The 24,602-nt window shown below is 38.8% G+C and overlaps 1 protein-coding gene and 1 long non-coding RNA gene across 2 annotated transcripts in view; one reads left to right on the top strand and one right to left on the bottom strand.

Annotated features, from left to right (window-relative positions):
• The window catches only part of p2rx3b (purinergic receptor P2X, ligand-gated ion channel, 3b), a 35,361-nt gene extending 11,897 nt beyond the window's left edge, over nt 1–23,464 (bottom strand). Inside the window, exons 1-7 of the mRNA XM_030428374.1 lie at nt 22,885–23,464; nt 17,351–17,486; nt 17,184–17,255; nt 8,398–8,467; nt 8,181–8,274; nt 997–1,074; nt 771–912 (exon numbers count right to left, since the gene is read on the bottom strand). Coding sequence (XP_030284234.1) covers nt 771–912; nt 997–1,074; nt 8,181–8,274; nt 8,398–8,467; nt 17,184–17,255; nt 17,351–17,486; nt 22,885–23,006 — 714 coding nt within the window. The 5' untranslated portion in view covers nt 23,007–23,464. The remainder of the gene's footprint in view (nt 1–770; nt 913–996; nt 1,075–8,180; nt 8,275–8,397; nt 8,468–17,183; nt 17,256–17,350; nt 17,487–22,884) is intronic.
• On the top strand, nt 12,883–15,077 carry LOC115589254 (uncharacterized). The gene is made up of 4 exons (XR_003985509.1): nt 12,883–12,908; nt 14,041–14,109; nt 14,228–14,340; nt 14,758–15,077. It is a non-coding gene; the product is annotated as an uncharacterized LOC115589254 (long non-coding RNA).
• Nucleotides 23,465–24,602: the final 1,138 nt, after the last annotated feature.

Genomic DNA, 24,602 nt, shown 5'->3' on the forward strand with positions numbered 1-24,602 from the left:
AGTTTGGCACTGTAGCTAAATATTCTATGAGTACAGGTGCGGCCCTGCAAGGTTATTGCTTGTAGGTTCATCACTTGTGCACTGAAGTTTTAGTCCACTTCCAAGTACAATGTGGGCCCCACCTCAGTCTCAACCTTGTGTATGAATTAAGATGAGACCAGACAGTTGGATGGTTTTAAGGAAAACAGCTCATTGGACTGCATCCATACGTCTGATGGTCGTGCTACACAACTAACATTCTGTTGCATATAGCCTTCATCTTCTACAGCTGTCACTTTAAATTTATGGATGAAGCAGGATATTGTCCATGCTCCAGTGGTAGAACAGATTTCCTTGAATCTCAATCCCTGCTCCCATTCACATACATATGACACCATAAGGAATGCTCCTGAAAATTTGAAGGATAGACTTTATGTGTAAAAAATGAGGACAAGGCTACTTTGAGAGTTGCACAGTAATGATTAGATTTGAATTACGTTAAAAACCCAAAACAAGGGACACCGTTTAGCTCAGTTGGTAGAGCGGGCGTTCCATGTGCTGAGGCTCTGCAGCGGACCCAGGTTTGACTCTGCCTGGGTCCCTTTGCTGCGCATTACTCACCCTCTCTCTCACCCTGTTTCCTGTCACCCTCTTCAGCTGTACTGTCAATATGCCATAAAGGCCACAAAAAAAACCCCACTGTTAACACATCTTTGAAAGGAAATGTACAAATCTGATTCATTGTCGTGGCCAGCAGTGAGAGAAAAGAAAAAAATGTCTCTTAACCCTACCTTGTCTGCAAGTTTGGTGAAGTTCTGCTGAGCATAGCGGACCACATCTCCCACTCTAAAGATGGGGCAGTAGGTGTTGTTGATCATGTCAAAGTTACATTTTTTTATGTAATCGTCAGTGATGGTAGAAAGGAAGTTCCCTCTGCACTCAAACAGACAGTCGTCATTAAAATGCATCACATCTTCAGTAATGTCATCATTATCATCAAAAACAGAATTTTCGTACTTGGTGTAGTTGAAGGTAGGGAAACGGATGCTATTCTTAATGAAAATGGTGAAATTTTCCACTTCCATCATTGGCGTACTGAGCGATAGGGGAATGGAGAAACACACACAGAGGAGAACAGACAGATTAAAAGCGTCTTTTTTTAGAGCGCCACAAAGCCAGCACTCAATTTTCAAACAGATTATGACATGGAAAGGATGATATTTACCCCAATTCACCTCACACCAACACTGTATTGGGGTGAATGTATAAATCTGATATCTCATATATATATATACATACATATACATACATACATACATACACACATATATATATATATACACACATATATATACATATATATATATACATATACATGTATACATATACATATACACATATATATATATATATATATATATATATATATATATATATATATATATATATATATATATATATATATATATATTAGGGATAGGCAAAATGCAATTAATTGGAGAGTTTCCACATTTTAATCAAACAAAATATCAATTAACTATTTTGCACTGTCTCCAGCTTTCAGATTGACACAACATTGATGAATCTATTGCAGAGTGTCCATATTTGAATCAAACAAAATCTCAAACTTAAGTCAGCATGCAATGGTGTGGTCTCTGAACTAAGTTTTTTTTGGGAAAGTGAGTGGCAGGTTCTTTTTGATGAAAAGAATCATCTCTGCATGAACAGCTGTGAGCCTGTTTGTTTCTCCTCGCTGCTCCTCATGGGTTCCCATAGTGGCTCCGCCCTCACATTTACTTTCCACAGAGAAACAAACACAACAACATGCAGCGAGCCAAGAGCTCGTTCCTAAAACGGGACCGTCTCGTTAGTAGCTTGGTTTTGTGGCGTCGGACTTCGAACAAACTACGGTCCACTGCACAGTTTGTTCAAAGGCTGTTGTGACTAAAGACAGCGGACCGACACATTTATATGAGCCTCTCAAACAGACGCAAGTATCAGAGCGGGACACTTGTTGCTCACTACGAGAAGACCGCGGCAGCCCACCTGGGCTATAAAGCAGCTAACATTAGCAGAATCATTTAATCATTGTGTCCCGTATGAGAAGAAAGGGTCCCGATGGACAGCTGTTACGGATGCAGTCACGTTGCATATCGTTAAAGATATAGGAAATAAACACTCTTAATTTGAAAATGAGTATAGTGGCTCTGAGCTAGCAGTATAGTAGCGCAGCGCCGCTATTCCACCATCTGGGGAGAACACTGATTGGTATCGGTTCTTGGTATCGGCGAACTTTAACGAGTATGAGTACAAGAGGCCTACTACTACTACATGTAACGGCGTTACGTAATTAGGATACAAAAAAACAGTAACTGTATTCCGTTACAGTTACAGAAAAAAACGACGTAATCAGATTACAGATACATCTGGAAAAAAATGGGATTATTAGTTTGATTACAATTAAAATATATGATGATGAATGATAAATAAATGTGAATGAATGAATGAACACTTGCCAATGCGGCAATGCCGTATGCACGCGCGCACACAGTCACAACGACGCTCTGCTGTCAAGTGCAGCCAGACGGCTCATGATGGCCTCAAACGCCAGAGAAAAAAACGCCTTCACTGCGTGGAAATTTCGCCATTTCTTTGTTTCAAAGGAAGTAAGGGGGAACAACGTGATTGTACAGTGCAAGCTGTGCCTCCCAGCTGTACACACATTGTCGTCATCCAAGGACTCGACATCTAATCTAAAGAAACATTTACTGGTAAGCAAAACTGCGAACGTTAGCTAGCTACACAGAAATTCTGTTAGCTAAAGTTAACATTAGTTAGCCTGCTAACCAGGCTCGGACTGTGATTGTTTCAACTACTACTGCTACTACTGCTGCTGCTGCTTCTACTAGGTACTACTACTGGGTCTGTGGGTGGTGCTGCTGGTGACCGGGATGGTCCGTGTTTAGGTTTTTTGGTAGTTTTGAAGTTTGAGCATGACGTTCAAATGTGAATACCGTAACATCATTTAGCTAAATGATAACAGAAGTTTTTATTTCTGATATAATTTAACATGCTGTGGTACGAAGGCTCGTTTTGGTTCGCTCCCGTTTGCCATGTTAAAGTGAAGACATTACATTGTTAATATAAACTCAACACTTCTTTCGTCCGTCTCAAATTAAAAGGCCTTTAGCATAAATAGCTCAGTAGCCTTTTATTGTCAAACATTTGCACGGACTTCATCGTGGAAAACTCGTAGACCTGCGAGGGCCCCATAGACACTTGAAATGTAGCTACTGCCACCTTGTGAGGCTTGTACGTTGCAAAATTGCCTGAAACACCTGCAGTGACTGAAATGGGTCATTAACACTTTAGATCACAACAAGGTATTAAAATAGCATGATTATATTAGGAAATTGTATGGGTAATTTTGGAGGACATATAAGTGACACACATCCTAAAGGTGGGGGTGTTTTACAACTGCTATTACTAGAAATAGTAGTTACAATAACATTAATAATAATTGTTACCATTATTATTATTATTAGTATTAGTATTAGTATTAGTATTATTAATAATATTATTGTAATATGTGATGTAATTCTCGAATACAGCTGGATAGTTAGTAGTCAATGAATAAAACTGAATAAATCTAACATACCCTACAATTTATTACATTTTTAATTTGCTTTATGTGTTCCTCAGAGGAAGCATCAAATTCATTTACCTCTGACCAAAGAAGACACAAGTCAGTCTGAGCTGACTGAGCAGCCCGTTGAATCTGAACATGGACAAGAGAGACCTCCCCTAAAACAAGCTAAACTTCAACTTGGAAACAACAGCATATCCCAGACTGCAGTCAATAGACTGATATTTGACTTTGTCATCGACGATGTCCAGTCTTTCTCCTTGGTCGACCAGCCTTCATTCAGAAAGCTCATACAGGGAATCAGTGGGGGCAAAACAGCCATGTGCAGAAAGACTCTAGTTCAGCATATTGAGAGGGAATTTGCTGTCATGAAAGAAAGCTTGACTGCAACACTCCAGAAAGTGACAAATGTGTGCACAACAGCAGACTTATGGACTACACACAATCAAAGTTTCTTTGGTATGACATGCCACTGGATTGAGGAGGAAACGATGAAAAGGAAATCTGCAGCACTGGCCTGTGCACGAGTGAAGGGACGGCACACTTACGATGTCCTTGCTGCAAAAATCAATGAAATACATGCAGAGTACAAAGTACAACACAAAGTAAGAGCCACAGTTACAGATAATGGAAGTAACTTTGTGAAAGCTTTCCGTGAATTTGAAACCAACGAGGAGGCAGCACCAGACGAGTTTGATGATGGAATAAGGTTCACGGATATGGATGCCGTTCTGGAGACGGAGGGAGATGAGGAGCTTCATTTTTTCCTTCCCCCGCATCAAAGATGTGCAGCACACACGCTCAACCTGGTAGCCACCAATGAGGTGACTAAAGCAGCATCAAAAGGGCCATCGCATCGAGTGTACCGAAGTGCAATGGGAAAGTGTGCTGCCATATGGAACAAAGCACACAGGTCATAAGCAGCTGCAGAAGCAGTGCAAGATATTGCCAACATGAGGGTTTGTGTTCCATGTGTAACAAGATGGAGCTCTGAATATATGGCAATTTCCAAACTGATTGGACTCACACAAGAGCAGCTGGACGACATCTGCGGAAGGCTCGGAGTGACCAGGCTGCACCCTCATGAGATGACTTTTCTTAAGGAATTGTAGCTGTGTTACAGCCACTTGCTCAATCCATTGATCTTCTACAGGGAGAGAAAAATTGTTACCTTGGAGTCCTCATTCCAACAATCTTAAGCCTCAAAACTAGGCTCTCTGACAAATTGCCACATGTAACCTACACAGCAAACATCATTACTGCAGTTACCGAGGCACTTGACAAACGCTTCGGTGCCATCATGAGCAGCCATGAAGCAAAAATGGCAACAACCACCATGCCCAAATTTCGCTTGTGTTGGCTTCCTCCAGAAAAGAAAGAGGAAATGTGCAAAACAGTGATTCAGGAGGCAACATTTTTCGAGTCCAGAGCACCTCCTGTAGCTGAAGTGAACATCAGCGCTGAAAAATGATGGATCAGATGAGGAGTTTTTTGTGTTTGGGAAGGCAAACAGGGCTGATAAAAGCACAGCCGAGGAAGAAGTCCGGCGGTTCCTCGATGACACTGTGAAAACCATGGATTCCCTACATGCATTTCCCTTGATTAAGCAGGTCTTCATGAAGTACAATACTACACTGCCTTCTAGTGCTCCAGTTGAACGTCTGTTCAGTTATGGAGGAAATGTACTGACTTCCTCTCGCAGCCGAATGTCAGACGATCACATGGAGCAAGTCCTCCTCCTTCGTTACAACAGAAGCTTCTGCGCAAAGCTAGATTTTGACTGAACGTTGACACCTACTGTATCTGGTCTGGGTTTTCCAAATGGTGCCTACTCTCTTAACTGCTATTGTGAAGGCAGAATGTTCCTTTTGCTTTGTAAACTATGGTCTTTTATCTTAAATGTAGGACTGTACCTTATTTTAGAATTTTGCCTCCTGAATTTGATTTATAGTTTTATATTTATTTTGAAAAAATCAGTAGGTGGACACCTGATTTGTTAAAAAAAGCAGCTCTTAATCCACGTACAAACACAGAGCATTTTCTGTTTACCTTGTAAAGGAGCATATTTTATGTTTGCTTTGTAAATTACATTATTCTGTAGTTAACAAGGCTTGATAGGCATAGGCATTTTGAGAGTTCAGCAGGTAGACACCTGGTTTATTAAAAAATACTTTAAGTGCTCTTAATCCATGTAGTAAAGTTAAAAATATCTTGTTCTGTTTCTTGTAAAAGGAGCAGATTTTTTTTTGTGCCCTGTAAGGTATACACTTCTGTAGGCACATATTTTAATTTGGAATCTGTAAGCCTACTGCCTGAATTTGGTTTATGGTTTCATTTTCTTTCATTCATTTTGTGTTCTTTTTGTATAATGAAAATTCAGTTGCTGGACACTGGATTGGTTAGTGAGGATCCCCTTAAACAATGGTTTAAACTAAAGCAGAGCATTTTCCAGTTTGCATGGTAAAGAAGCAGATTTTTGTTTGCTTTGTAAACTGTTTTACAGTTTTCGAGTCTAATATTTATGTGTTCTGTTGTATACACAGAATTAAAAGTCATCTTATGGATATTTCTTCTTTCTTGTCTTTATTTGCATTTGTATTGAGGTAATCCAAAAGTAACTTAAAGTAATCAAGTTACACTACTTTAATATTGTGGTACTTGGATTACGTTACTGACTACATTTTTTAGCCGGTAATTAGTAACTGTATCGGACTACATTTTTAAAGTAACCCTCCCAACCCTGTATGTATGTATATATACATATATATATATATATATATATATATATATATATATATATATATATATATACACACATATATACATGAATCAGATATAGTTTCATATTGGAAGCTTTGAATACCTGTCTTTTTTAAAAAAATATATTTTTAAAGATCAAGTGGAAAAAGATTTAATAAAACAAACCTCTTTATTTTGATTTTAACTACTTAAAGGAGTCATCACCCGGAAATCGCAATTTCTCTCGTTAAATCATGCATATTGGTGTTGGACCTCTGTTGAAACTTGCCTGAAAAGCTGGAGTTTGAAAGTGGCTTATTTTTTTCGCTTTGGCTCTTTTTCTGAACAGGAATAGCGCACAATAGTGCACGTTCCTAAAGCACGAGATTTTGACTCTGCTCCTGTGGTGACGTTACCACAGGAGGCTACTTGCATATTAAGCATTGGCTCACAGCCGTCCTCAGCCAGAGTGAGCACGCCGAATCTGCTTATTTCTCTGTCATTTTCATGCCATACATCGTGACCGCCAGCATTAAAACTCAGGTCTTACATGTAAAACACGAGTGTGAAAAGTAAGAAGGAAAAAAAAATAATTTACCATTCAGAGACGTCCTGCTGTAAACGTGTCTCTTCCACCGTCTCTGCCTCTTCACTCTCCCGTTCGGTTTCCGACTCTGGCTCGTACATAAATGCCTGAATTCCGTAAGGTTCGTCATTTAGTGCGTGCGCCATGACAGGGGGCTGTTTATGTTGTGGAGTCTGTGTGCATGCAGGCTCGCCCCCCATTCCGGCTCTGTCCTTCCTGCGGCCAATCAACGCGCGCCTCATTACATATTAATACAATGCACATCCGGACCGGTCAAAACCTCGCGCATAATCTCGCGTGAGAAAGTCGCGGTATGAAAAAGGGTCAGAACAAGCTCGATGTTTGATTTTTTTTTTTTTTTTTTTTTTTTTCTAATAAGTTTTAAGAATAGATCCAAAGCGATCCAAGAGGGACTGGATATGTAAAAAACCAGGTGATGACTCCTGTAACACACAGGTTATACTTACATTAACACAAAAACCTACAAATAGAATTACAAAAATAACTAAAAAAATACTGCTATACCCACGAGCTGACCAGTTTTTTTTTTCATTTACAATTTCCTCTGTCAGCATTTGTTTATTCACTCTGGTGTTAATGGGTTGTGCTTGTTTTTATTGCGGTTTGTTTGTAAAATAATATGCAGAATGTGAGTCATGGTAACCCCAGTAATCACAACAACCACTGGCTTTCACAGCTGCAGTGTCCTCTGGGCTGTCTTGAGTTACCAGTTTTTACAGGCGGAGTCAACTGGTCTTCTGAGAACTGCAGTGGGATCCTTAATAATGCCTCACTCCACGCCCTTCTGACATTTACAGGCGAGGGTGCAACCAAGCTACACACCTATTAAATGATTTGCTTTACATGTATCATTTAGGGATATTAAATGCTATTCAAATGAGCAAGGGAGGAAGCTCATATGGGAATGTTTTATTTGGGATTTGTTTTAATTTAATAAAAACATAATATAGAGCTATTTTCTTACTGCTATCTATGATGTTTCTATCATCGATATCTATTGCTGTTGTTTTATCCCCCATGTCTACCAAAAAACTATGAGAATTATCTGTTTGTAAAGATATGGCAGTGACTGCCCCAACATAGCAGCGTGTCTAAATTGAACTGAATATCATGACTTTGATAGCAGGATAGCCATGTTCTCTCTCAATGGTTCAAGGAGCATAACTGTACAGAACAGTGAAAGTGATCTCATGCACAGTATCGCCTTACGTCTTGATGGTGTCAATCTCAGCAGGACACCATCCTTTTATCTCACACATCTTGATGGTGGTGTTGAAAGGAACACATTTCCCTGTAAGAATTCCTGAGCCAGAAAAAGAAACCTTTTGATCAAACTGGAAAAGCATTAATTTAACACATACTGTCTCCATTGATGCAATAACAGTAATACTGAAGTAGAAATGAGGAGAAGAACAGATGATCTCACCATAACTTCCTGGCTTGTTGAGGTGCTTAGTGCAGTCAGTGTCCTTGGTACAAGTATACTTCTTCTCACTCTGGGTAGCACACAATCACACACACAACAACAAATAAAACCAGCATTGATTTTATTATTTATATTAACAACAAATCAAAGAACTGATTGAAACCACAAGAACCTCACTGGTACCATCTACAGAGCATCAGTGACACCAGTGAAGTGAGATGCTGTACAGAGCACAAAGATACTAAAAGACAACACCCACCTAGATACAGTCTGTTCACCCAAAGATACAGAAGTATCTGCTGCCATCGGACCACCCTACAGAGCTGCTTCATGCCTCAAACTGTTAGACTCCTGAACTCATCCTCCATACTTCAATATAAAAAATAAATGTATCAATAACTCAAGTCATTATACAACCCAGAACTAGAAAAGCACTCTGTATAGAGTGGAGGGTCCAACAGTGCCCTTTATCTGCAACAAATTGTATGTACCGACAAGTACCAGCCACCTAACCGCACCTGATTTTTTAAATCAAGATCTGTGTATCATTGCCTTAGAAACTGCCCATTGTGTCAATAAACCACTGTCTGCTAACGTGTTAATGTGGTGGCTGGCATTATAAAAAGCAGGTCATTTCTCAATCATGATAATGATCTTGATAAAATAGCTATACACACGCATTTGGGTAGGGAGAGGTATCAGAGGTAGGACACCCTGAGTAGTTAATGGTTCTGCACCTTGCTTAAGGGCACATTGGCTATGCCAAGGGAGTGACGCCGAGATCTAAAAGTAGCTGAAGGTATGTCGATTGCTGCTCAGCGGCATATACCAATCCCCAGACTGATATACAGATTCTCGGAGTGGTATGCTGCTATTATGCCGCTGTTTTTCCACTGACACATAAAGGTATGTGCCGCTTGAGATTGTTATGGCACTGAGAGACTGTTGTACCACCCCCTGATGAATATGTACATATAATGCCACTGGGCTGGTTTGACGACAAGTACTGCCATAAATGTACACATTTTTTTCGTCTTTATTCACAATGCTAACTTAACACATTATGTGTAAATTTCTGCATATAAAGTACTTAGAGCTAATGAAAGAGCTAGCCTTAGCTGTCATATACGGCAGTATAATTGAGTAAAATTTGTTATACGGTAATGCGAGGAGAGCCGGGGGGGGGGGGGCTGGTGTGCCCGCCAGGAGGGCAGTTGAGTTGTATGTCAGTGTGATGACCGGTGTTCAATAAAACTCCAGCTAAGCTAGAGAAGCCTCCTTCACAGTTATTTACATTAGCGAACATGGCTAATGTTAGCCCAGCCACCGTAGCCAGTCTGACTAATCAATAGCAGAAACTTTGAGCCAACAAATTATGGCATTATATGGATCATGTTTTGTTGGTTGGCTCAAAGTTTCTGCTTTCGTTTAGTCAGACTGGCTATGGTGGCTGGGCTAACATTAGCCATATTAGCTAAGGCTAGCTCTTTATTATAGCTCTTGTTTATAGGCAGAAATTTAGAATGATTACTTCATTATCATATTGCAAGGGTTCCACATGTAATTACTGTCTATATGCTAACATCCCAAAAACATAACATACATACGTCCCTTTACTTTCGGTAATGTGTTAAGTTAGCATTGTGAATAAAGACATACAAAAAACTATACATTTACGGCAGTACTTGTCGTCAAACCAGCCCAGTGGCATTATATTTGCATATTCATCAGGGAGCGGTACCCATCCAACAGTCTCTCAGTGCCATAACAATCTCAAGCGGCACATGCTGTCATGTGTTGGTGGAATAACAGCGGCATAAAAGCAGCATACCATGGTATGCCAGTCTGGGGATCGGTATATCCCGCTGAGCAGCAATCGACATACCTTCAGCCACTTTTGGATCTCTGCGCTACTGTGCCAAGGAGGCGATTGGTACCTCTTCAGCTACTGACTGGCCCGAGTGGGTCTTGAGCCAGCAGCCCCGTCTCTCTCTTTGCCTGGATTATACCTGCCAGTGCCAAAGGACTCAGAGATTGAAGTCTGTTTGGTTTTAGCAGCACCTTTCTTCTGCTATCTTCCTCAGACTACCACTGGATATCTTCATTACATTTTGTATTGATTCAATCTCAGATACTTAACAAGGTTTGTGGTGTTGCTGCATGATCTCACAGTCCTCACACACACATCACATACTGTGATGTTGCTGTTCTGAAGACTGAAAAGGCTCTACCACCATCAATGGCAACTTTCTGTCAGTAGTAGCTTATGCATTTACTAAGCCATAGTTTACATATGACTATGTCAGGCAGAAGGAAAATGAGTCCCTATTAAGCAGCCAGCATTTAGACAGGATCCTGGTGATAGTATAGTTACTCTAATGTGTCTCATCCTCCATCCCAGAACAGAAAATGTTGGGATTGAAAGTTACAATATTTCCATATTTATGCTTTACTTTTACTTACTATTTAAAAATAACGCTGGTGGAAACCTTCACCTTGTTTAAACGTTAGGTCAACTTCAAACCCTAACGTTGGTCTGACGTCAAGCACCAACGCTAAATACACACTGGATTTTAGTTAGACTCTAATGGTGGATGACCATTGCATTATGGTTGTGTATGAAAATCATATGTACGTCATATCCCAACGTTGACATAACATTAACCTCCTGTGTTACAGAGATCTTGGATTATGTTTGGACTCCTACATTGAATACAATTGTTTTTGTATATTTATATATATATATATATATATATATATATATATATATATATATATATATATATGTATATGAAATTGAGCTTAAGAGTCCTCGTTGGCTTGACATCAAAATGGCTGGCTAACTCAATAAACATGACCAAAAGCCCGCGGGCATAATGGACGTTTCATTAATTCATTTGGTAAATGGCTAAAACCAAACAGATGAACTGCATCCGTGTGTGTTTCCATGATAACAACAATATAAAGACACTACTTTAACGCAAGACGGACAATGTGAAACCTTCAACTTGGCTCGCCGTGACGAGGATGAACTGTCGGGTTGCCGCTCGGTGCTTCGTGGTGGATGACGGGAGAAGTCGACGTGATGACATGTAACGTGTTGACGTTCAAAGCATAAACATCCCAAGTGCTGGGTCAACTGATGTTTGTTGGGTTGATGGAATTATTATGCAAATTATACTTTATATAATATTCCATTATATAATATATAATTCCATCTCCACCTAATCATCCTCACTATAGAAGCCGGCTCTGACTCAACTCCTGTGCCAGATAATTCCGTCTCATCGGTAGAGCCAGTCGCTAGCACTTTCAGAAGAGCTTCCTGGTGTGTTTTCCTCAGTGTGTGAAGAGCCTTTTTGTCCTGATCATTTCTTTGTGTTTCTTTTGCCAGCTCGGTGCCTCGCTGCCCTTTTTTCCTGCTTACCAGCCTCCTGCCTCCAGCCACCTGCCGTCGCGGACACCCTTTGTTAAATTAGCCTCCTGCCTCCAGCCGCCTGCAGCCGCGGACACCGTTCGTTCAACCAGCCTCCTGCCTCCCGCCGTTTGCAGCCGCGGACACCTTTTGCTGAACTCTTGAACTTTCGTTAATAAACTTTTGTGCCCAACGCTCTCAAGCAGTCTGTCGCTTTTGGGTTCACCTCCTTCTCTCAGCCGCAACAGGTTTGGTTACAAAACAGCCCAAATTGGGTTATTTTTAACCCAACCGTTTATTAGTGTGTTCATTCTCCTTTCACACACATACATTCTCCTTTCACACACATATATTTTCCTTTCACGTACATACATTCTACTTTCACACACATTTTCCTTTCACATACATATATTTTCACTTTCATGCACATACATTCTCCTTTCACACACATTTTCCTTTCACATACATATATTTTTGCTTTCATGCACATACATTCTCCTTTCACACACATATATTTTTTTATGTAAAGGAAAATATGTGTCTATATATATATATATATATATATATATATATATATATATATATATATATGAATGTAAAAGAAGAATATGTGTGTGTAAGAGAAGAATATATGGGTGTGAGATAAGAATATATTTGTGGGAGAGAAGAATATATCTGTGTGTGAGAAAAGAATATGTGTGTGTGAGAGGAGAATATAGGTGTGTGTGAGGGAAAGTACAATGGAAAAGGAAGTAGTTTAGTGGAAAAGTGCTCTGATTGGCTGTTTGGGTGGGACTCCCTGAAAACTACTTTTGTGAAGGGACGCCATTTTTTCTCTGGCGTGTGATGGCCTTACCAGCCTTGTGTAGAAACTGAGAGCTAATCACTGAAACGTCTCTGTTGTTGGCTGAATAGCCCCTGCCTCAGAGGACAGAGGAGCTGAGTGGATTCACTTCATTTTAAATGGAAATAACCCCACAACTGGAAAACTCTTACATGTGTGTGAAAACTACTGCAGACTGCTTTCCTGTGGCAGTACAAAGAAGGTTTAATGAAAATCAAGGATTGTTTGATGCTCACTTCAAACTTGGAAGCTGTAAGTTTTGCCCTTTCTTATGATGCTTTATTGTTTTTTTTCATGTTAGCCTGTTGAGCCTGGCATCAGCACTGTCCGCGGCTAACCTGGCTAATTTAGCATCGCTGGACCTATGAAGTATTTAAAACCGTACTCAGGGAAAGCTAAAGGAGGATGAGATGGTGTGTAATATGTCTGTATGAGTAAGTTACGTGAACATGACATGAGCAGTAGAGGTGTTTAAGTTATATAATTTAGCAGCTAACGTAAATTACTGTGCATGGCATTACAGACAGCTATTAGCCTCCTTGTGTCTCTCCCAGGCACAACACTATTAGTCAAAAGGTTTTACATTTTATCAGTCTGTTAGTCAAACAGTGATAACTCCAGAGGCACGTTTTATGATGAATGCAGGACATGAAACCATCACTACCCTCAGAATATCAGTATTGCATTCCACAAAGGATTATTGATTAAGCTTAATATCCCAGTGAACTCTTCAATGATGTCATTCTGCATAATAATTAGCCATGTGCTTCTGTTTGTTTGAACACTGGACAGATGAAGAAAGATAAATTTGCCTCAAATTAGATTCATTTCAGATCATTTTCTGTTTATCTCCAGCACATCAGAATAATTGTAAATAAAGGGCGATATAATTGGCTAAATGTAAATTTGCCTCTGTCCTCCATCAGCCATCTGACCATGGCAATAGGGAGTGAGTTGAGTACAAGTGAGCAGGTAAGTCATGGTCTGATGGCTGATGATGGACATAAGCTACTCTAATGTATATGAGGTGCTTGGGTGCATAAAAAATAATCAAAATAGACCTTGTTTTAAAAAAATCCCCCCGCAGAGGCGAGTTTCAACTAAAAATTTTATTATGGGGGGGTCTGTGTATTTTTCTGCTTGTCCCTACTGTCAACAGCTCCAAGTCTCCCCTGTTGTTGTCATGTTGTCCTGAATTGCATTATAAACAACCCAGAGCATCACTAGGAGAGTGTCAGTCACAACACAGATCATAGTCTAAAGCAAATGCTCTATTTAATCAATCTCTTCCTCTATACTGGCAAACAATGATTTGTAATAATTTTTTTGCTCTTGCATATATTTGAGGTGATTTTGGAGTAAACTGTAACTGTTCTGCACAGAGGCCAACATACCACTACAAGACCGACCCTGCAGACACCACCACATCTTTGACAGAGTTGACAAACATGTTGTGAGTTACTCAAATATCCCTTAATTTCTATATATATATTTATTAGTGGCCTGTTTATTCGCTTAAACTAACACAGTCTAATTCAGTGTTTGAACTCTATCTGTAATATTATTTTCAGGCTCAGTGGCAGTCAGTCCTGTCTCTCGGACAGTCTTAAGTGATGTGGAGATGCTCAGCCATCACTACTGAGGCCTTCAACAGTGTAATCCTGTCATTCTGCATAAAAGCATGGTAGGTGCAACTACTGACTATATTCAAAGAAACAGAGAACACGACCATGTTCAAATAAAACAGGAATAATACTTTTAGTGTGCAAAATAATTCACATGCCTACACTAAAATAAACATACTAATAAATGTTTCCAAATGTCACAACACTTTTATCAGGCCTGCCACATCAACAAAGAGTGATCCTTACAGAAAGGACAATTGAACAAAGAAAGTATTTAAATGTAATTGTCAACAACATGTTGTTGTCATTTGGGTTTTAATACTGTGATCACCTTGACTTTAGTACTGAGATCACCATACCACTACATGCTTCTCCTTCATTCAAAACCAAATTTATGAAGTGGTTATGTGCATGGTTGCGACTGATTAATCATGACTGTATACTATAAGTAACAGTGGTTCTGCCATATTTTACAGATCATCAGTGTGACCTGATGATGCTGTGTTTGAGGTTTTCCTGGACCCCACCAGACTCTCCTTGCAGTATGAGAAACCATCAGAGGAGGAAGGTATTGTTGGGCGGGTGTTGCTTCAGTCAAGCAAAAGCTGTCAAGACAATGGCCAGCAGCATCAGGAAGTATTAGTATCCACAGAAGAGGCATCAGGATGACCTGTGTGACCTGAGAGCTCCATTATCAGCTGACACACTTCAGTATAAAAGAAACTTGATTTCAGGACATGATCTGGACAGTTTACATAAAATTAAAGTGTTTCCTACTTTTATCTATACCTAATTTATCCTCAGTGGCATTGAGTAAAGTGATTTGTTTTTAATGAAAGTTTTTGTCTTCTTTGAATTCAACACTAAGGGCACTGTGGCATTAGAGAAAAGAAAGTCTGGAAAGAGTTTTGCCATTGTGTTGACAGATCACAATATACTGTATTGAATATTTGGTATGGTATTTTGAAAAGGGTATCAAACAATCTGCACATTTGACATACATTTTAAAGCATAAATCAGGGTTGAGATCCTTAAACGCTTGAATCTTAATGTGGTGTTTTCAGAGTTTGAAACCACTTGAAATTGTAACTGCATTACTTTGATAAAAATAATTTCATAGTGGCTCGGCCAGGTACTACAGGATGCCAGGTCTACTTATAGACTGGTAACACAGTTTTGAACAAAATGTTTGGGTTTTCCTTAAATTTTCCATCCTTTTGTAGAATGCTGTCACATCATTTTGGTTTTCTGAAGGAAACTGAATCAAAGGCTGCTGGATTTATTTGTATGTATTTCAAATACATATAAACAAATCCAGTTGCCTTCAATTCAGTTTCCTTGATATATCTATGACCTGGATGAATGAGAGTATTCACAGGTAAAATTTTGGTTGATTATAGATAGGGAAGTAACGGTAAGAACATCTCATACCACGGTGACCAAAATGATCACGGTTATTGGTATACACTGGAATTTTTAAAATGTCTTCAAAATATTGAAAAAACACTGATATGAATGTGATCACGAAGTTCTCCGTACAGCCTCCCATGAACAAAAGAATCTGTAGCTTCTCCATGCAATCGTTCCACACATTGTAAGACATTATTAAAAAACAGTCTTATGTCATTTTCATTGTTGCTTACTCCCAAAATGAAAAACTGGGAAAATAGGATGAGTTTGAATAGCCTCATTGCATAGTTTTGCTGTGTCTGGCTAAGATAAGCTAAGCAAGCACATGTATTTCCTGGTTTGAGAGTGACTTCCTGTTTAAGGAGGTACTTCCTGTGTCCCTGAGAAAGGAGAATGTATGTGTTTGCGAGAGTGAAAATATGTGTATGTGAAAGGAGAATGTATGTACATAAAAGGAGAATGTATATATGTGAGAGGAGAATATATGTGCGTGAAAGGAGAATGTAGGTGTGTGCAAGAGTACAAATATAAGTATATGAAAGGAGAATGTATGTGTGTGAGTGTGAAAATATATGTATGTGCAAGGAGAATGTATGTGTGCGTGAGAGTGAAAATATAAGTATGTGAAAGGAGAATGTATGTGCGCGAGAGTGAAAATAAATGTATGTGCATGCAGAATGTATGTGTGCGTGAGAGTGAAAATATAAGTATGTGAAAGGAGAATGTAGGTGTGTGCGAGAGTGAAAATATAAGTATGTGAAAGGAGAATGTATGTGTGCGAGAGTGAAAATATATGTATGTGCAAGGAGAATTTATGTGTGTGTGAGACACAAGGCTGGTAAGGCCATCACACGCCAGAGAAAAAATGGCGTCCCTTCACAAAAGTAGTTTTCAGGGAGTCCCACCCAAACAGCCAATCAGAGCACTTTTCCACTAAACTACTTCCTTTTCCATTGTACTTTCCCTCACACACACCTATATTCTCCTCTCACACACACATATTCTTTTCTCACACACAGATATATTCTTCTCTCCCACAAATATATTCTTATCTCACACCCATATATTCTTCTCTTACACACACATATTCTTCTTTTACATTCATATATATATATATATATATATATATATATATATATATATATATATAGACACATATTTTCCTTTACATAAAAAAATATATGTGTGTGAAAGGAGAATGTATGTGCATGAAAGCAAAAATATATGTATGTGAAAGGAAAATGTGTGTGAAAGGAGAATGTATGTGCATGAAAGTGAAAATATATGTATGTGAAAGGAAAATGTGTGTGAAAGTAGAATGTATGTATGTGAAAGGAGAATATATGTGTGTAAAAGGAGAATGTATATGTGTGAAAGGAGAATTTACGTGTGTTAAAGGAGAATATATGTATGTGAGAGGAGAATGTGTGTGTGTGAGTGGGCCAGAATGAATGATGTCTTGTACAGCCCCTCATACATGACAGTAGCTGACCTCAGGACAGTATCCTTGGACTTGGTTCTCTGTAGTGATCAGTTTGGTGATAATACAGAAGACTGAAGCTCCCTGTGGAAAATTAACAAAACATACATAGCTCATCACCATCACTGCATCCCCTGTCAGTCATCTATTCGCCCATCCATCCATCAAACGATCCATACCTGTGTAGGAGTGACGTAGTCTGCAACATCCATCACCTTGTCATTGTAGATTCCAAAACCTTTGACCTTGGTCATCACAGAGGATTCAATAGCTGTGTCTCTTACCTGGTAGGCCTTTTCAACGACAAACACCCACCTGAAGCACGCACACACACACACACACACACACACACAAAATTGAAATTTAGGTCGGGATTAAATCCTGTCTGTTACTTCTCTCAGATCTTATTCTAAAACAGTGGACCCTGTTCTTGTATTACTCTGTCAGTCACTGTTAAGGCCACTCTGAGCTATAACTTTGTGAAATGAATCCTATCAATTTGAATGCAAACTGAGATAGCCACATAACACACTACTCCTTATAATTTTGATGATTAACTAGATATGATAAGTAATACAATCACACCTACAAACTCTGACTACAATTCTATTTTAAGGAAAACAAAAACAAACAAAATAATGACTTGATTAGTTCCCAGATTAGTTTTTAACTGATTGTAAATTAATGAAATCAATGAAATAAGATAAATGAGGATGAAAGATGATTATTGTAAAATAATAAGAATAAGAATTAATAACAATTGCTTTTTCAAAGATTGTGAAAACTGAACCAATGTGAACATGAAGAAGCTAAATTCTGTAATCTTAATGGTATTTGAACTGAACATATCAAAAAGCTTTTGTTTTTTACCAAACAGCAACATCACAAGTACGACAAGGCCTCTGCACATGGGACGCCCGCTCTGAAAACCCCCCAGCTGAATCAGTTAAGGCACGTTCTTAGAAAAGGTATCTTTGACCGAAGAGAGGCAGCTGAACTCTCCATTTACCTAGGAGGAGGTGCTGCGAGCAATTATGGCACTGCCCTCTGGTAATGTGCAGAATATTATAATATGGAAGTTAAATCATGTCATTAATCAAGAGCATAGATTTTCAGTTTGAGAGCATGATTTCATTCCTTTTCAGTGACACAGCTCTTTCGCGTGCTCAGATTTTTTCTCCTCATGCTCACATTTTGTTCTTGCATTTAAATTTCTTCTGCTCTCTTTCAAAATGTCAGCTTGAACTCAAAAATCACATGCCGTGTTCACATTTCTCCTTCTTGCACGCAAAAATTTCGCTCGCATTCAAATGTGCCCTCTGCGCGCTCAGATCTAAAGTGCACACGCTCAGAACACACACCTGCTCACAGGTCAAGTTCTGCTCTCGGATCTCTCCTCTGCTCACAGATTTTTCTTGTGTATCAACACTGTCAACCAATAGAAGGCCGGCTACTGTTGACCAATCAGATTACACCCGCTTCTTTGCGGGGCGGGCACTCTTTCTACCGGGTTTATCTACTTCCGCCCTCCAGGCTGTTAAATGTGGTGGTTGCCTTTATTTTTTGACGACCTTTGGAATAAAATATCAGTTAATCAATACACCAGCGCCCGTGCTTTTCATTACAGTAGCTACATCAACATAAAGTAGAACAATAGCTGCTGTACTTACGCCATATTAGCCAGCTGCCCAGGCAGCGGGATATATCTTATATAGTATAAATACTGCAGAGTGGTTATGATCGGGACGATAGTACAGCGGTTAAGAATATTGTTTGATGATGATTTTTGCTTCATGGGACGCTGGTTCGCATCCCGGCCCGGCGTACAGAGCGGGGTGTAAATGTACTTTATATAATAGCCGAGTTTCAATTAACCGCAGGGTCCACTTTAAACGCCAGGTGCAGGTGTATATTTTGATAAATAACCGCAGGTTCCAAATAAATGCCGGGTCTAATTCATTTATTTTTTTTAATCAAGGAAGAAGACGTGACCACTGACACTGCACGTTTTTCCAACTGCAATGAACCAGCTTTGGGGGGGGGGGGCAGCTTGCAAAGGGTTGAGAACCCCTGCAGTAGTAGAATCCGTGTAATGAAAAACGGATGAATGAAAAATACGCTATGATGATAGCGTATTTATCATCATAGTGTCATTACATCATTTTTCATTACACGAGCGAGGGTGCCGGCCGAGCCGGAATGCGAACCAGCGTCTCATGAAGCAAAAATCATTATAAAACGAACATTTAAACCCCTGTACTATCATCGCGAGCTTACCTGACTCACAGTATTTATACTATATAAGATATATCCCGCTGCCTGGGCAGCTGGCTAATATGGCGAAAGTACAGCAGCTATTGTTCTACTTTATGTTGATGTAGCTACTGTAATGAAAAGCACGGGCGCTGGTGTATTGATTAACTGATATTTTATTCCAAAGGTCGTCAAAAAATAAAGGCAACCACCACATTTAACAGCCTGGAGGGCGGAAGTAGATAAACCCGGTAGAAAGAGTGCCCGCCCCGCAAAGAAGCGGGTGTAATCTGATTGGTCAACAGTAGCCGGCCTTCTATTGGTTGACATTGTTGATACACAAGAAAAATCCGTGAGCAGAGGAGAGATCCGAGAGCAGAACTTGACCTGTGAGCAGGTGTGTGTTCTGAGCGTGTGCACTTTAGATCTGAGCGCGCAGAGGGCACATTTGAATGCGAGCGAAATTTTTGCGTGCAAGAAGGAGAAATGTGAACACGGGCATGTGATTTTTGAGTTCAAGCTGACATTTTGAAAGAGAGCAGAAGAAATTTAAATGCAAGAACAAAATGTGAGCATGAGGAGAAAAAATCTGAGCACGCGAAAGAGCTGTGTCACTGAAAAGGAATGAAATCATGCTCTCAAACTGAAAATCTATGCTCTTGATTAATGACATGATTTAACTTCCATATTATAAGGCCTTTTTGCCTCAAATCAAGCCTCTTTTTATGCTCATGCTTACAGAATTGTTTGAGAATGGAACCATCCCTGAATCAATGAAGGCAGCTGCAAACACACTGACACAATAAAAAGGACAAAGATATTGCAGAATGCACCTCATTCCGTCCAATTACACTACTCCCAGTTGATTTTTAGATTAATATCAAAGGTAATCGCAGATAGATTGGAGGACTTGTTACACAAGCTTATTAACCCTGACCAGTCTGGTTTTGTGTCGTCATACAACCCGGATAGTATTCAGAGGCTATTAGACATAATTGATCACTCAAACCCGCCCTTGCCAATTGGGTCATGGTTGTTGTGTCCCTTGGGCAAGAATGTGCAGCCACGCTCCCATCAGTCTGCCCCAGGGCAGCTGTAGCTAATATCGTAGTTCACCACCACCAGTATGACTGTGTGTGAGTGAATGGAACCTGAAACCCTGTGAGGTGCTTTGAGTACCTAGAAAAGCACCATACAAATCCAATACATTATTATTATCATTATTATTATTATTATTATTATTATTATTATTATTATCATCATTATTATACAATAGACCATCTTTATTATTATTTTTATTTGATGCAGGAAAAGTGTTTGATGGGGTTGACTGGTCATATCTATTTTCTGTCATGAAGAAATGCAAATTTGGCAATAAATGTATGGGGTGTATCAAGCACCCTCACAAGAAAAAATAGTTTATATAGAGAATGTCGACAGGGGGTATATTATTGTCTTTCTTATTTAATTTGACAACCCTTTGCAGAAGCCATTTTGACTAGTAAAGACCAGACCAAAGACCATTTTCTGAACTGATATTGAAAGACTGAAAAGAAATCAAATTTTATGCCAATGATATTGTTTTGTAGTTACCCAGCCCAGAGAAGTCGATTCCTGTAGTGCTAGATCTCATCAACAAATTGGAAGGATATCAGTGTTCAAAATTAACTTGGTGAAATCAAATGCCTTCTTACTGAACTCATTAATCTCCAACTCAAGACCATCTCCCCCTCCCCTGGGCACAGAGTTGATTTAAATATTTGGGGTGAATGTGTCTCCCAAACTTAAAGATCTGTTTCACTTAAACTTCTCCCCATTCAAGAAGTGCTTGTAAGTTGGAATTTACTTCACATTTAATTTCCTGGCCAAATTAATGTAATTAAAATGCCCCTGTTTTAGCTACTTGTTCTAGTCATTTCCTTGTTATTTAGACAAAGCATTTCTTTACATCCATAAACAATTTAATGGGCTCCTTCATTTGGAAGAACTCCTCACCCAGAATAGCAATCAAAACTTAAAACAAATCTTAAGAGAACTTTGCTTTCCTACCTCATTGAATGCCTTACCATTTATTAATAACATAAATGCCCTTTATCAGTATCAAGAACCTATGTAATTCACAAAAACTTAGGGCTTGGCAGGGTGTAAAGACAATTTGAGGATCCTGTGTAGGAATGTTTATGCTATTTCCTCTATCCTCCAACCCAGACCTGCCACCCTCAGTCTGAAAGTCCCTGCTCAGTGGAAAGAATACGATATATCAGTTTCAACATTTGCTTACTGAATGCTTTCTTACATTTTTCTTAGACTTAGGATCAGAATTTGGTATTCTCAAACGGGAATTTTAAAAGAAATTACAAAAATGTAATTTGATTACTACTTTGAAAAAAAGAGGACTGTCTTTGGGGTTGTAAAGGATGGAGGAGCATCACTGAAAGAGAACATTTCTTTAATCTACAGTGCTCTGTTCAAACATCATAGTTCTTTCTACACTGAAGATTGAAGACTTGCATGATATTTTAATTATGACTAGAGGGATGTAATGTGTCATGATGTCTTTACTTCATTGTCTCGTAATAAAATAATTGAACAAAATTATACATTTATGCACAGAGTATACCTCACCCCCGTACTTCATCCTCTAGATGTCAAAGAAGTAAAACATGTACAGGGCCAATCATCCATATTTTCTAGGATTGCAGAAAATTAAAACACCTTTGGGAAGAGGTATACGATCTGACTGAGATTGAGACTCTGAGATTTCTTTTGACATTTCACCAGTATGGTACCTCTTTAGCACAGAATTGGACAGGATGTTAAACCCAATCTCAATGAAGAGGCATAATATCAAACAAGCATTGAACCAGCAGAGACCTCCAACATTACATTTTTTTCAAACAAATGTAGAAAACCCAAACAGGGGGAAATCTTCCTGAGAACATGAAAACCACTTATGGACCTCCTCTGTTCACTTAGTCTAATTAGATGTACTCTGACTCTTTGTAGAAATAAGACAGTTCAACTGTGATGACAATACTGAAATTATTATGAGTATTGTTATTTTTTTAATTGATTCATAATTCTTTCTTTTTATATTTTCAATTATTTTGTATGTTTTTTGTACCATTATTATCATTGTATTTCATATTTACTTTTTGTGTACTGGTTTGGATATGTTTTTGCATATAATGAAAATAAATTAATGAATAATTGAAACAAATGTATACTTTAATTGTAAACTTGTAATTATGTCATCATCATCATTACATTATTTGATTTGTACTTAATACTTAATTGTCAATCAGGGTCTGTGCGATATAATAATCAATGTCTAATCCATTGCATTACATATAACTGTTTTTCATTTCTTTTTATCAGCAGCTGCAATTGTTTCATTCAATCAGATTAATGTAACCCCTGTGTAAAGCTAAAACACACCACAATAAAGGTAAATACTCACCCAATGAAGTAAGTGATGATGAGGAGTTGGACGACGCGGTTGATGATGCCGATGGTCCAGCTCTTCACTACCACTGACTTGGTGGTTTCATAGGTGAAAAAGTCTGTTATACAAGACCACATCCTAGCAGTATGTGTGTTACTGTAGTAAATACAGAAATACAGTTTGTTTGTGTATTTTCTGTATGTTATATGACTTTTAGAAATAAAAAGCAAATTACAAAATCATTCCACTATGTGTAGATTATGGATTTTAAGGATGACACTGCTGTTTGTGTGTTCCTGCGGCAATCACAGATTTCATTCTCCAAATGTGGATGTCTTCATATATTTTTCTGTTGATTTGAAAAAGGAAAAAACAATCAATCAATATTTCAGGTCCAACACTGACAGCATCATCCAGATATCCAATAGCTGAATCTCTTCTTCTTCATGGAAAAGTCGAACTGTCTTTGATACACAGTGAAGCAATCCCTGTAGCTCTATGACACCAATCTTTAGCTGATGCACTCTTCCTGTAATGCCAGACTTCATGTATCACGAAGTCAACAACTACACAGCTTTCTTCATTTCTTTTTGCTCATCATCCACTCTGCCACTCTGTCTTCTTTCCTCTCTCTCTTTTTCTCGTTTACCTCTGACTCTCTGGTTCCCCCCTCCATTATCTAAATGGCTCTTCCAACTTCAGCTCCTCCCTCCTTCTGCTCAGAGCACCATGGACGTTCATGGTTAAGTTTCTAGTGTGCTGCACTCTGGGGAAAAGACAATGGAAAGTGTGTTGAAATGAGAGTATTGAACATGACTAGGGCAAATTCCTGTCATGACTGTGTGTTGAATATTTGAATACCCACTTTCAGAGGTATTACAATTCTGGTTTCTATTTTGATTCTCTTTAATTTGGTAGGCTAGGTTTGTGTAAATACAAATGTCAAGCTCAAAATAGCACACACTGAAACTACCTTAGTGGGGATATATTGGAAGCAAACAACTTGTTTAGCCTGCATGGTTCAGTTAGAAAAATAACAAACATGAGCACTCACAGGAGTGATAAATACATCTGGGTCACATTACTAATTTACCACAATACAATATAAATACATTCACAAGAAAGTCATTTCACAATGTGAAGTGGTTCATTTCTGTCTTCACCATATATGTTCCTGAACCGACCAGCATCTGATCACAAATCCTATGCACGGGGACTTCTGTGCGCTGATTGCCTTTAAATGTATTCATAACACATTTAGGCACATTTGTGCTGTTTTTTAAAGGTTTAGCAGTGTGGATGTTGAAGTCATGCAACTGTGATGTAGTTTGTTTATAGCCTAACACTAACTTTACTTTTCTGGAAATTGCAATTTTTAGCATCAAACATCATAAAAGTGGGGCTCGTTTATAGCGATGATCATGCTGAAAATGAAGAACTAGCATGAACAATGTGTATGCCACAGAGCCTTTTTTGTTTAATAATCCCAATGAAAACTCCTACAGGTTTTATGTTGATGGAACCAGGACAATGCTAACTACAAAAATACTTCATCCCTGCAACACTCTATTCAGTGGTTGCTCAAAACATCACAGTTGTGAATCAAAGTGTTACATTTCCATTATACTTTGAAATTATGGAAATATCCCATTAGTATCACTAATTCTCAACTAACTCAGAACAGCAGAACACGTCTTCCTTTACACAACCACTGCAATGTAGATAGTCAATTC

Source organism: Sparus aurata, chromosome 1 (assembly GCF_900880675.1).
Source record: "Sparus aurata chromosome 1, fSpaAur1.1, whole genome shotgun sequence".
NCBI classification, from domain to species: Eukaryota; Metazoa; Chordata; class Actinopteri; order Spariformes; family Sparidae; genus Sparus; species Sparus aurata.